The sequence below is a fragment of the Aulonocara stuartgranti genome (genome assembly GCF_965226115.1).
Source record: "Aulonocara stuartgranti genome assembly, chromosome: 3".
In the NCBI taxonomy this organism is placed as follows: Eukaryota; Metazoa; Chordata; class Actinopteri; order Cichliformes; family Cichlidae; genus Aulonocara; species Aulonocara stuartgranti.
The window spans coordinates 42,451,203-42,465,401 of NC_138941.1; the positions used below are offsets into that span (position 1 = coordinate 42,451,203).

Genomic DNA, 14,199 nt, shown 5'->3' on the forward strand with positions numbered 1-14,199 from the left:
ATCATAACACTCTGCCTAAAATAGAGCTTTTGTGGACAAAAACACAACACAAACGCTGCTTTTCTCTGCCTCTTTCTCTCTCACACAAACGTCCGAACAATCATTAAGACTCTCCCTCCTTCCACATCTTAAATTATCTATCTCCATTCAGCTCCCTTTGTCCTCTTATTTACCTCCAATTGTTTGCTAGCAGCTAGTAGCAGTCAAACTCTGACAATAGAAACGATCCCGCTGCCTTTTCTCCAGAAATTGTTCGCTCTAGTTTTGACTCGTCACAGTCTTTTTGTTTGGAGAGCACTACAACTGTGCAAAAGTGCCGCGAACAAGGTCAGCTGGCACAGATGTCTCCTATAAGAGCTTCGGGCTAAACATTATTTTCCATCACTCGCCGATGAATCATCTATAAATGTTTCAACAAAAAGCTGCAGCACTGCTTCCAGTAAAGAAACGCTGAGGGTTTATTTATGGGTTTAAATAAATGCACATTGCTATTCAAAGAAGCTAAACCTAATTTAGAAAAACACATTTAGAAAGATAAAAAAAGGCCAACGGGAGACGTATTGAATGTAGCTCAAATGTCCCATTTTCACAGGTTTATTCTACATGCAATAAATGCAGCACATTTAAGGCATTTGAGGAAACGTCAGGAATAATCAAGGAGGAAGAAGCTGAAGAGGAAAGTGATCAGATTTAAAGGTTAAGAAAAACAGAATAAATCACCTCTGCAGGTTTACGTTACCTCGGCCATGTTGATTAGACCCAAAGCCAGGGTCTTGTAGCCCAGGATGGTCCTGTTCTTGTATCGCTTGCGCCTCTGCAGCATGATCTGAAGCTTGTTGGCATCTCTCTTTAAGAAATGTGGATACTGCAGGTAGAAACACACACACACACACACACACACAACACAACACTTATTTCCTGAATGAATTCAGATGTTTCAATAAATAATGTTTATTTCTCAGGACTTGATAATTAGACTGATCCAAACGGCTTCTTGTATAAGTCCCCTCACACACACTGACCTCGCTCAGCATCCCCAGGTGTCAAACTACTTAGTCTGAGCCCAACTATGACATAACCCATCATTAACGATCTCAGCAGCTGCACTATAAATGGAACCAAACTCGCTCCTGTAACAATGTTTAAAGCCGTGAAACGACTCCGGTGGCTCGATTTTAATAAGCTTCCTCTCCGCAGCGCTGCTGCTGTAGGAAGTTTAATGTATAATGTATAATGCCTGGCTCGGTGCACTCGGCAAGCTCCAGAGAGAGAAACTCCCTGACCTTTTAGCAGCGTTTTAGAGTCATGGAAATCGGAAAGCATGATTTAGAGCACAAGAAAACCTCGCTGGGAACTACATTAACCACGCTCTGCCTTAATGCACTCCGTATTGTTGCTGTATGGAGAGTTGCAGGCGACACTTCTGCAGCTTTGTGTAGACTTTTCCAAACTATCCCAAACTGTTTTAATATCACAGGTGCAAATGCGTCAGAGCTAAAGGATCCGCTTCCCTGATCTTCCCTCATCTAGCAACGCCAAAGTTTTCCAGGTTTGTAAAGATACAGTACTGTGCAAAAGTCTTAAGCCACTCCACATTTCTTTATGTTTTGCTAATAAAATTGGAAATAGGTGCAACAGTTTACTGAGGCGTGTAAAAACATACATAATGGAGTATATAAGGCAAAAACTGAGTTTGCACAATTCTGATGAGCTTGAAAGTCAATATTTGGTACGACCACCTTTACTCTTCATCACAGCCTGAACTCTCTGAGGAAGCTTTCTTCCCATTTCTTTAAGTAGACTTCAGGAATAGTTCTCCAGGTTTATTGAAGGACATTCAAAGCTTCTTTGGATGTTTCTGCCTTTTGTTCTGTTCTCTGTCAAGATGATCCCACACTGCTCTGGGGAGCCCAATCCATGACTGATAGTGCTTCATTGTGTGTTTTTCTATCCAGGTGTGCTTTCACTGTACTGACAGTGCTTCGTGAATTATTGCTACACTGAAAACTGAAGCCAATTTCACTCAGACACTGTACAGATGGTATTGCATGGCAGATCAAAACATGACTGTACATTTCTGCGTTCATAATTCCCCAATTTTGACAAGACCCGCAACATCACTGTCTGAAATGCAGCCCAAACCATGACGGAGCCATGTTTTACAGATGGCTGCAGACACTCACTGTTATGAGTTCTGACCTTTTCTGGACACAAAATTTAAAATATGAATTTTGGATTAATGACTCTATCAGACCTGTTACCACTGATTTTCACTTAGAGAACTTAAAATTGGTTATTTGCTAAGTTGTCTGTCACATGTAGACACAACACTGGTTCATCTCTTGATTTCGGCGCCAAATAAATATTGCTGTGAAAAGGATCGGGTACAAAGGCTGGAGTGAAAATGAAAATCAGCCATTGTCAAACAAACACAGAGACCTTCAGACGGCCTGGGGAACATTTGATCCAAACCACTATGAAAAAATTACAAGAAGGCTCCTCGGTAAAATATAAAAAAAATGACGGTTGGCTCAAGACTTTTGCATTTCTGAAGCTAGAGATTCAATTTTTTGTGTTATTGTTGTTTCTATGTTTTCTGTAAAACCAGAAAGTTATTGTTTGGCTGTGATTGATGGGTCCCTGATCTCGCTGAACCTTTGTTCGTACCTGGAGGGAGAAGGTGAGCTGCAGATCGGTCTCCGTCAGTCCTGCTGAGGACAGCAAGATCTCATTGGAGCGCAGGATCCGCTTGGAGCCCTGAAGACGAGACACAGACTGATGACTACAGAAGAAACGGTGAAAGTAAAGAAAGCAAGCAAGAAAAAAAGAGAAAGATTTCTATTAGCGTGCCCTAGCTAACCCCAGCAGACTCAAAACAACAGACTCATCATTATCATCAGCCATGCACAGCCGGAGGAGGAGGTGAGTAAGGAGAAATGCCTGGACTAGTAGGAGGAGTTGGCCGTCCGACTGCGGTCTGGAGTGTGGAGCCTTCCTGCTGCTGCGGAGTCGGGGCGCTCTGCCTCCCCCCACCGCAGGGAAAAGGGAAACACCACCTGGGTCTGGGTGCAGTTCCCCCCTCCAGGGGCGGGGGCACCTAGACCCGGTTTGTAGAGTACGCTTGGGGAGTGTGATCGTGTGTACAACGTCTCTTTATGTCTGTCTCCACGTTGGTTGAGTGTGGAGTAAGTGCATATGAGAGCATGAGGGTGGGAATGGATGTTTGTATCTGTGTGTGCCTGTATGTCTGTGTCTATATGTCAGGTTGGGTGTCAGGCGCCACCTCTCTGGGGACATCTCAGGCCCTCCAAGGTTTGGAGGCCTATCTCCCCCTACCACCACTTCCCCTGCCAGTGGCGGACCCCCTCAGACATCGGTGCGTTGGTGGTTCTTTGTGTCCGGGGATGGGCGTCCAGGTACACACCGGCTCACTCCTTGGTGGCCGCTTATCGGGGCCTGGAGCCTGGGGCTCGCTCGGGCCACTTCGGAGGTGGGGTGACCCCGGCCTCTCGGCCTGGGGCTCGGTCACTCAGGCACAGCTGGCTGCCGGCGGAGCTCACGGGCGCGTCACTGCAACTCCCCCTGGCTTCTGCTCCGCGGCTGCTGAGTGAGCCCTCATCTGGGACTCTCCTCAGCTCTTTCTGGGACAGTGGCGCAGCTGCCCCTCTGTTGGTCTTCCTTGGTCTCTTGTGTTCTGGGGGCCTCTGGATGTCTGGAGTTTTGATCTCCTCCACACCTGCTTCATGCCCTGGAGGACGGGGCTGTGGCCCCCCCACACCCTCTAGCAGATTATTACATGAAGGAACCTTTTAAAAAAACAAAAAACAAGCGCGTCCATGCTCACAGGTGTACACACGGGTGCTCACACACACAAACTACACCCTTTTTGGCTCCTACCTCAAAGCACACTGTGTTCTGTTGATCTTATGTGCTGCACAATAATGTTTAACATTTAGTATTTACTGTCATATTCCCATATATCATTGTGATGTTGTTTATTCTATTACTCTTGTTCTCTTCTGCTTGCTTTCTTTTTTCTTTCTCAGCAGGTGATCCAGGTGATTGATATATGCATTTTTTTTCTCTGCCCGTTCGGTTGGTTTTTGTTTTTTGCCCTTCTCCCCCGTCCCTCTTCTCAGCTGTTTCTCTTTCCCTCTTTCTTTCTCCCCTTCTTACCTCCAGTCAAGTCTGTCCCGTATTCAGTAAGTGAAAATAAAATAAACAATAAAAGGTGAATCAAATGGACCATTACGACAAGGCTGGGATGGTCAGTTTGGTAAAGTAAATCCGTTGGGCATCTTTCTTTGCCTTTAGACAACAATTCTGATGGCAAAAGAGCCAAACGGGACAGGCCAAAAAAATAAAAAATAAAAAAAAATTAAAAAATGCCTGATAGGAGAAAGCAGGGCTGGAAGACTGAGCGAGCGGCAGCCGCATGGAAAAAGAATTAAACCAGCTTAAAGAGCCTTATGTGAGAGAGCAGCAGAGAATTTAATGGTTTACTTAGAAAACAAGACGATAGCAATCAAGACTGAAAACGAGCCAGCGAGTAGAAGTTTGGAGTGGAGCCCTGGCATTAGAGAGAGAAATGACAACAAAATGTGACAAAATGCAGTATTTTTGAAGTATTCTGTGCTAACTTTAACTAACTTGGCCGCCTGCGCTGCCAAAAAGCTCTCCAATGGTCAGAAAAAGTGGGATTTGGCAGCGCTGCTCCTTCAGCCAGTTCTAAGAGAAAAGCACCCGGCTAATGAGGCATTTCAGAAAGCAGCTTGGCTGCAAAACAACGAGGAGGAAGCGTGTCTGCGTCCAATGAAACCGACTCAGCAAAACAATAAACGGCTTTACAGAAAAGCCAAACGGGGCAACAAAGGCTGAGTCTTTCGGGTTTTTCCCCAGGTGGGGAGTTGGTTCGTTTTTCATCGTCTGCTCGTTAAGCATAGTTGAAAGTGGAAATCTTTGAATCCTATAATGTCATTTAATGATTAAAGATAAAGATAAATGTTCAACTCAAGCAGACTTTGACATAACAGGATGTAACCTTGGGGAGGATTTCATTTCTAGGAAAGTTCAGTCAGACTTTAAAAAAATTGATTTTGTTTCCTGGAACTGAGCTTCGAGGTATGATTTTAGTGCCCATCATCTAATTCTGTTTTGGTTATTACTCAGTTATCGCTCATAGACTGTTCACAGGGATCTGTATGTGTAATCTTTAAAGTTGTTTTATTCTGTTTGCAGAAACTTTTTCTTTTGATGCATTTCTAAAATAATGCCTCCATAAAACTCCAGCCTCCGTGTACAGCAGGTGCGTTTCACCTCGTGCTTCTGGAGACGTCTCGTACCTGCAGTTTGACCGCGATGACGACTGAGGTGAGGTCCTTATCCAGCTCCTTCAGCATGATCAGCTTCTTCAGGGTCAGATTGAAAAGCCTGCAGGAAACCACACACAACGACACTAAAATTAGATTCGATATCCAGCGCCCTCGCACTGCTGAGCCCTGAGCTGTGCAGGGAACAGATGGATGTCTGATGACCTGTTGATCACTTTGCTTGTGCTGCGAACTGAGTCTCTGGAATCGGGAGTGTTCAGAAGCTGTCTGGAAAAACTTTAACTGAACGCCTCAGTGCTCACATTTGCACGTGAAGATATTTTTGCCAGCTACTTATCTGTCCGCGTTTACTGTCGATGAGATTATTTCAGCCTAGGAACATTTAAACTTCAATTCACCCCAAAAAGCTTAATATAGAGCAAAGAGTTAAAAAATAAAAGGAAATGAGCAAAAAAAAATTGCAAAACAAAAAACTGAGGCAATTTGTCTGCAGCACAAACAAATCAACTTCCTCTGCACAATAAGTTACAAGCTTGAAGCGATGATTAGGGGAAAATATTAGAATTACACCAAAGTACTCTTATTAAAGTTCTCTTATGGACAGAAAAGAAGAAATATTTGACCTGACAAAGTCACTGAGTGTTAGCCACTTTGAACTGAGAGCTAGCTAACACCAGGTATCTTTAATCAGGGTTGATATTCTAGCCAATCCAGATAAATGTAATAGTCTGTATAGAGCTTTACAGTAAACCATTGTCCCTGTTAGACTCAGATACGATTATAAAAGGGGGCACTCTTTCTGGCTAACAACCCATTTATCGAAAGCTGCTAGCCAATAAGAATGCAGCATCCTTAATTTTGTTGTGGTTCTGACCATCTTTTATATACAGTCTATTAAATCAAACAAGTATGAAACTGAAGTTGGCTGTAAGTGAGCTATAACACACGATTATTATTATTCACGCATATCTGCTTAAAAATGATGTCATTGCACAGTTTGTCGAGGCGTATGCACAACACTGTCTGCAGCACATGCAGCTGGGAGTCAACTGTGTATATTCACTAGAGAAACAGTATCAGCTGATATATACAGAGGAGGTTTGAGCACTGACAGCCAAAATCCAGCATCAGTCACACTTTGTTGTGGACCACATACATGTCTGTATTATGGCCTAAAAGCCAGCTTGTGGTAATTTGTCACTTCCTGTCTCCTCTCCGTTCACCCTGTCCCTCTCATCAGGGCCATCAAACACAGCAAAAATAAAACAGGACTTTAGAAGAGGCGTTGAGCGCAGTTCTGCTTTATCTGTTGGCAGGCTGTTAAAAAACAAAATACTCCAGCCCACGATGAAAATGGATTGCTATTTTTGTCAAAGTTAAAAATGTCCCATTCAAATGACACCAACACTTACGTCAGCACACATAAACAACGACAAAAAACAAAAATCCTGCCGGATGTCTTCCATCTGAAAAAAAAAACAGCTAAGAAACGAGAGATTGGCCTCAGGTTTCCTGACACTTAGAAGAAATACTCAAAATGCCAGTGTTCAAAAACACAAAGGGACATACAAGACCAGGAGCATTTAAAGACCTGAAACCGAATCACTGAAAAGACACACACACACACATTCTCGTTTTGATATCTTAGTGAGGACATCTAATTGACATAATGCTATTCCTAGCCGCTTACCCTAACCATCAAAAATGTATGCTTAACCCTTAACGCGTAGCCTAAACCCAACCATAACCTAACTTTAACCCTGACCAAAAAAACACATTTTGGGGTTTTTTTTGGTCCCCACAAAGACGTCTAAACAAGTACAAATACACACACACACACACACACACACACACACCTCCCCAATAGCACCCGGGGGTCAGTCTGTTCAATAATTCATCTCCAGGGCTTAAGGGACAGAAAGTAAACCGCTAGAATAAACCTGACAGAGCAACCTGGAGGAAATCAAGAAGAAACATGGAAGCTAAAAACCAAACAAAAAACAAAAGCAAAGGACACACAAAGAGAAAAAGACACAAATGCATTGTGCCAATAAATTATATACAGGAAAAGACAGGACAACAACAGACAAGAGGGAGGAAGAGGAAAAGACGCAAATGACAAATAACAAACAGAGATGTGGAAACAGCCGTGAATACAGAGGAGGAGGAGGAAACAAAAAGCAGGCAGGCACAAAAGGGAGAGGAGAAAGGAAGCGAGGCTGAGGCATGAAAATTGAGGGAGACATCACCAGAGAGAACAGAGGAGTGGGGATGACAGAGGCTGGCAAAATGTGCGCCGAGAGATGAACTGTCTGACATCGCAAATGGAAAAACAAAACATCTTTTCTTTTCTAGGGCGATATTTAAAAGCAGCGGATGGAGAGCAAGATAGTTTAAACGGTCAGTTATGTAAATATTCGCCACACCCTGCACCGATCAATCGCCCAGAGAGGACAGAGGTCACATCTAAAGAGCCGCGCTGTTACCCAAAACATAGACAAGAGCCTCTTTTGATGTCACACTAAAAAGGCGGAGGGCGAGGACAGGAAAATTGCTCCGCATTTCTCCCTCAGCTCTCTCTCGTCTCACCTGGGCCTTCTCCTAAATCCACCCCACTTACTCGCCTTTCATCTTTCTTTAAGTGCTCCCTACCCAACCACCGAAATTGACAAGTGGCCCCCGACTGCTGATGCAACCGCTGGAAAAAGAAAGAAAGAAAGTCAGCGACAAACACAGAGAGCCTTTTCTGAACGCAGAGGTTTTCTAGTTTCACGATCAAAGCAGCCAGGAGAGGCTAAAGCTATGAATAAAAAAACTATCAATTTTTATCTCCGATAGAAAAGGCCAGCTAAGACTTCTGCTTACACCTGCTGGATCTGAGTGGAATGAATCGAGGTGGAGAGGGAGCAGAAGAGGCCGGGTGCCAGTGGTCGATCGGAGATGGGGCTGAAGCACCTGGGGCGAAGGGAGGTGTGGGTAGAAAGTGGATGAGGGAGACGCACAGATATACACAGAGAGAAAAACAAACTGCAAACACACAAATCAGCAAGAAAAAACTGTTAAAAGGTTACTACAAGCAACCACCCAACACTTAGAACTGCTCCAGTATGACTTTCTCACAATTATTTTATCGCTTATTTTCCAAAAAGCCCCAGAGTTTGGTTTCAAATCTTCTTCTTCCGTTGCTCCCTTTGATGGGTCGCCCCCGCAGATCATCTGCCTCCATCTCACCCTCTCCATAGTTTGGTTTTAAATATTAAATGCCAAATGTTGACATTTAGAAGAATTTTGCCTGGGTGAAAGTAAAATAATCTGGTCATCAAAGGTCTCAGTCACATGGTGTAGAGACCGGTTGCTAGGGAAAAAGGTGTATTAACCAACCGGCTGCAAGCTGCTGGAACTTAATGGGTGAAATCTGGTCACAGAGAAGGATATGGTGATAGCGGCAACCTCTTTGCAACTGCTTTGTTTGCTAGCAGGTGACAACTTTTGAAGGATGACACCAATTTGTCTGCAAACACCTGCCAAATGGCAATTAAATCAGAAAAAGTGCAACGCAAACAGGAAACGGACAACCGTTCAATTTGAGCGGTAAGGCACGACTTTTACTTTCAACGCAAACATTTTCTGTTTGCGGTTTGCAACACGCTAAGTTTCTCCAAGAGTAGTTGGTGAGTTGTTTGCAAACAAGTCTGCAATCGGCTAGCAACTAATACATCACCATCTCTGCAGTAGATGTTGTGGCAACCAACTGGTTAGCCAGAGGTTTAGCTGGGCGATCACAATCGATACCAAAGCGACTGCATTGGTCACATAGTGGGAAACAACTGGTCTCCAAACAATCCCAGACCCTCTCTGTCACTCCCAGGACAGAATGGTAAAGGTTTACAAAGAATACCCATCTAATTTATGAATGCAGACAGATAGCAAACACGCTGCAGTCAAAGCGCCTGCTTCAGTCCTGCATGCCAAATATCCTTGGGCAAGATGCTAACACCAAGTTGCTCTCTGATGCATCGATCAGGGTTTAAATGATAGACAGAAAGCGCCTACATTGGAAAAGCATGGAAAAAAGTGCTTGTATGAATGGGTGAATGAGGCAAGTTGTACAAAAGCAGTCTGAGTGCTCAGAGTAGAAAAGCTCTATATAAGAACTATTCCATTTACCATTAACCTGCACAGCTTCACATAAATAATTAGCATTAGCATATATCTACTTGGCATGGTAATATATAAGAAATAGCTTTGCTAACTGCTATTTTCTACATTTTCCCTCTTATATTTCCATCTAACTAAAAGCAGAGCAGCCTGTAAATCATCTACGACACCAGAGTCAAGGCTACAGAAATGTTAAGAATCCACACAGTAACTTTTAATTTACTGCAGTAATTGGTTCACCACAAAAACTAGTTCAGTGCTTTATTGCTTGTGTTATATAACAGCTTCAAGAATTCAGATTTCCCTCGAGAGGAACTTACTACTTTACTTGTTGCTCTGTAAATGGATGCGAGGAGCGCTGGGATTTCTGCACAGTCTGAAACACGAGTTTTCCATTAAAGCATCGCGTAGACACCAAGTTTTATTCTTTTCCACTGTTATTTATGCTGTTGTTTAACTACTGTAAATCCCCTACAGGATTAAAGAAAATGCTGCACCAGCCTTCACTGCCACGGTGATCGGACCAGTAACCATAGTCGGCGAGGGGAATCACATGGTAAAGGTCAAAACAGTCCGCCCGCCACCAGCACTTCCTCTGTGGTTCACCTCTCACTCCTGCCCTGGCTCCTCGACAGCTTGTCACTACACTTTAAAAGTCACTGCCCGTTATCATCAACCCGAACAAAGGAACAGACTCGAGCAGAGCATGACTGAAAGAAAAATAAATCGGCATGTGATGGAAACGGAGAGAGCGGCGTCTACACTCACACACCCGAAAAAGGGAGCACGGCTTCATCTTTCATCCCCAAATAATTACAAACCTGCTTCTGTTGCTTAACAGCTGGGATAGAATTATGGGCTGAGATGCATAATGGAAAAGACAAGAAACGAATTTGTCTCTTAGAGAGTCGAACTACGCCAGGATTGTGATTTCTTTCCACAAAGATGTAAATCTCTTTGCTCCAAACTGATTGTTACTCTGCTGTGAAAAGTATTTGTCCCCTTCTTCTTCTTTTATATAAATTTAAACTGCGATTAAACAGATTTTTGGTAAGCTGAACTTCAGCAGTACAAAAACTGCATTTTGTCTTTACTCACGCTGTTTATGTCCAATATTAAAATGTTTTTGATTATCTGAAAATAAGAAAGCCAGAAGGGTGTAAATACCTTTTTACAGCACTACACATATTTGGTATGATATTTGGTTTCCAGACTTTTGGAATGAGCTGAGGAGAAACGTCGCCTCTGACATACTGTTGTTGTGGAAGCAGAAGAAAATGCATCTGCTTTAAGTTTTGATGATGTTGGATCAACTGTTCAAACGTGAATTCACAGCAGTGTATATACACACACACACACACACACACACACACGTGTTTAGGACCAATTCGGTGAGTTTTGTGGTTTTTGTTGACAATAACAAAAATCCTGTATGTCAATCTAAGCCTTAAACAGCTGGAAATAGAGAAGCTCCATGGAGCTCTGACTGGGCGTGACCGTCGCCACGCCAACTGTGTAGTAATTTGTGAAAAGTGTCTCTGTGGTTTGTCTAAACTTCCTGATTGTGTCATCCAGTGCTTCCCGCCCCACCTGTGTGAGTCCTAACAGTAAAGTACAAGTAGGGGTCAAGTAATGCCACTTCTGCTCCCTCTACATCTTGAAGCCAACACTGCCTCTTATCAGTTTAATAAAACAATGCATTAACTCAAGAATGCAAGATCAAAAGGAGCCACTTTAACCTTATAATATCCATCATATTGCATAATAATCAATATTTTTAAAAAAAAAAAAAAAAGCAACACAGACACACAAACGTGTACAAATTTGTCTGCTGGCTTCAACAGCACCATCGAACAAGCCTCAGCCCTGCAAATGTAAAACCTGATGTGGAAGTGCCTCAAGCTGCACTTCCTTCAATTGCTGCCAGCTCCAAAAAAACAAATCTATCAGGAAAACCTCCAACTTTGCTTGTAAAACATGTGCCAACACATTTTTCCTGTAACGCACGAGTTTCACTTCTCTAACACAAGTGGTTCTAAAGAAAAGGAGGGTGGGCGTGCACAGGATTACATTTTGACTTGACTTTTCTTGTTATCAGCAACATTTTTTCAGCCTTAAAACAGCAGAAAAGATGGCAACAAAAAGCAAGCCAGGCACCCAAGTCCCGTTACAAACCTATGGGTTACAGAACTATGTGTTTTTAAAGCAGGAGTGCTCAAAGCACAGTGTTTAATTTCACATACATATATTCAAACATCAGTTTTTGTGAGGGGGATTCCCCCAGTGCACTCACATCAGCTAAGCTGACATTGATGGAGTACCCAGAGGAAACCCAAGGAACTCCACACAGACCAGCCGGCTGTATGTTCAGGATGTGCAACTTTGTCCTGTTCAAAGTTAGTTTTTCCTTCATCTAAAAAGGTCAGTGGCAATAAAACCTGCAGTTCCATGAATGGTGATTTGATGCTAGCTCCAAAATTGAGTGAATATTTATACTTTTGTTTGGAGGGGAGGGAGTTTCACACATTTTCACATTCTGTAAATGAAATTAAGTAGGCAAAATGTACTGGGTGACTTCATTTGGGTGTAAAACGCTTCACTTCTTTGCCTTCAAGCGTATCAAAACAGTCTCCACAGCAGCTAAAGCTTCCTCGGCTGTGATGCAAATTTCAGCTTGAACATTTACGGCTTTCTGAAAACTGCTGATCCGCATGGTGTGGTTGAAATCTGCAGGAAAAACAATAAGCGAGCATGCAGGCTCTTAATTGAGCTGCTGCATAATTAACTAATTTCCAGGGAAAGTTGTGAATATCATACAGACTGTTATTTTTTTCAATTTTTATAACATTTTCAATAGAAATATGTGATAACCTGAAAAAAAGAAAACCTGATCTGATGCATCTTTAGTTTATCAGTTCTCTCCAGAAACTTTTCTTTGGGTGTTTCTGCTATTTTGTGTTGTGAACCCGCGTTATGTTTTGCATGTCCTCACCGATGAGGTGAGTGCATCGGTTTATCACAGAAACTCTTTCTGGTTCTACGGGACAAACTGAAGAAGACCTCCACATCTGACTCACTGCAGCTAAATTAATGTTTAATGCCCCTTTGACTGAAAACACCTCGTGTTTTCCCCACAGTCGCAGATATTTGTTCATTTGTTTAGGGAAAAAGGCATGGGCGGATGAAACGAGGGCTCTGACGGAGGCAGAGAACGGCTCGATAATGTCTGTGGGAAGACTGACCTCTGATATTCTGTAAAGGTCAGTCTCTGTAGAAACAGACAGCATGTCTATCAGACGCACACACAAAACAAAGTATCAAACTTGAAAAACGAAAAGCAAGCTAGGCCAGGAAAGAAAGAAAAAAGCCTTACCTCAAGTCATTTTAGGCCTCATTTAACTGATTAATGTGCCAGTTATGAGCTATTTTCCAATTAGCTAAATAATCTTCCACGTCTGCATAATTACAAAAAAAATTACACTCATTACTACTCAGTCCAAGGGGATATCTTCACACTTCAAACAGCACTAGAAAAGAACAAAACAAAGCACCTTTTCATGTGAAAAAATAAGTTATTATAATCAAAATGGGAAAAAAAACCATAATAATAAAAGAAGTACTCTGACTAATGGAGCTTTTACCAGCAAATGTTTGGCATTTTCAGTAACACTATCGACATGGGTAGCACTGTGGAAGGCAGTTTAATCCAAAACAAATGATTTCCATGAGGCGTTGTTGATATGCAGGGCCCCCATGGGATGAATATTACCAACTCCTGCAGTTATCTGATAGGTTTTTGGTTGTTTTTGTTAACTGAGGTTTCATCCTGGTTATAACATGCATGCTTATAACTAGAGATGGACCGATCCGATATTACGTATCGGTATCGGTCCGATACTGACCTAAATTACTGGATCGGATATCGGAGAAAAATAAAAAATGTAATCCGATCCATTAAATATCACGAAAGCACCTCACAAAACTTGCAACACGCCGTAACTCACCTCAGAACGTATGCATCACGTGATAGAGCGGCTGTGGCATGCGGGACCTGTCGGTGGTCTGGATAGCATGTGGAGCTTCGCTAGCAACCTGGCATTTCATCTCCGACAAAGTTATCCCCGAGAGAAGTAAAGCAAGTGTGTAAGTCCATCTCTGAATGTTTGTAAAGCATTCCCACGTTAAGCTTAACAAACGACTGCCTCTCGCTCTCCGGCTGCTACTTCAATCGTGAAACTGCTTAAATCAGCTGATCGGCTTTTCTGTCGGGAGTCCGTCTTTGTTTTTGGCCCACTTTGCGCCAGAAAGAGCAAACCAGCGGCTGAACAACAGCAGCACGTTTAAGCTTGATAAGCTGTTGTTAGAATTTATTTAATATTAATTTCTACACCAGGATCTTTTTCTACGTAGCTGACGCTGGTAACTGTGCAGGGGCGGATCTAGCAAAGTTTAGCCAGGGGGGCCGATAGGGCATTAACTGGGAAAAGGGGGCACAAAGACATACTTTTCTTTCTTATTCTCATTTAAAATGTCTAGCTTTTAATAAATAATTATCTGACACCCAAAGTTTTAATTTGATGTAAAATGAATAGAAGTCAATTACTGTATATAGTAACTATTAAGTCTAATATATATACCCTAGTAAGCTATAGTACTTTTTACTTTGGGAAGGTACCATCTGTGCAGTCTGCAATTTTGTTGAAGAAAGATG

General features: G+C 42.6%; 1 protein-coding gene across 6 annotated transcripts in view; it reads right to left on the bottom strand.

Moving 5' to 3' along the window:
• pacs1 (phosphofurin acidic cluster sorting protein 1) overlaps positions 1-14,199 on the bottom strand; it is a 72,003-nt gene that overhangs the window by 22,470 nt on the left and 35,334 nt on the right. For all 6 annotated transcript variants that reach the window (XM_082526224.1, XM_082526223.1, XM_082526227.1 and 3 more), the window contains exons 2-4: positions 5,343-5,430; positions 2,668-2,757; positions 740-865 (exon numbers count right to left, since the gene is read on the bottom strand). In XM_082526224.1, the coding sequence (XP_082382350.1) occupies positions 740-865; positions 2,668-2,757; positions 5,343-5,430 (304 nt within the window). The remainder of the gene's footprint in view (positions 1-739; positions 866-2,667; positions 2,758-5,342; positions 5,431-14,199) is intronic.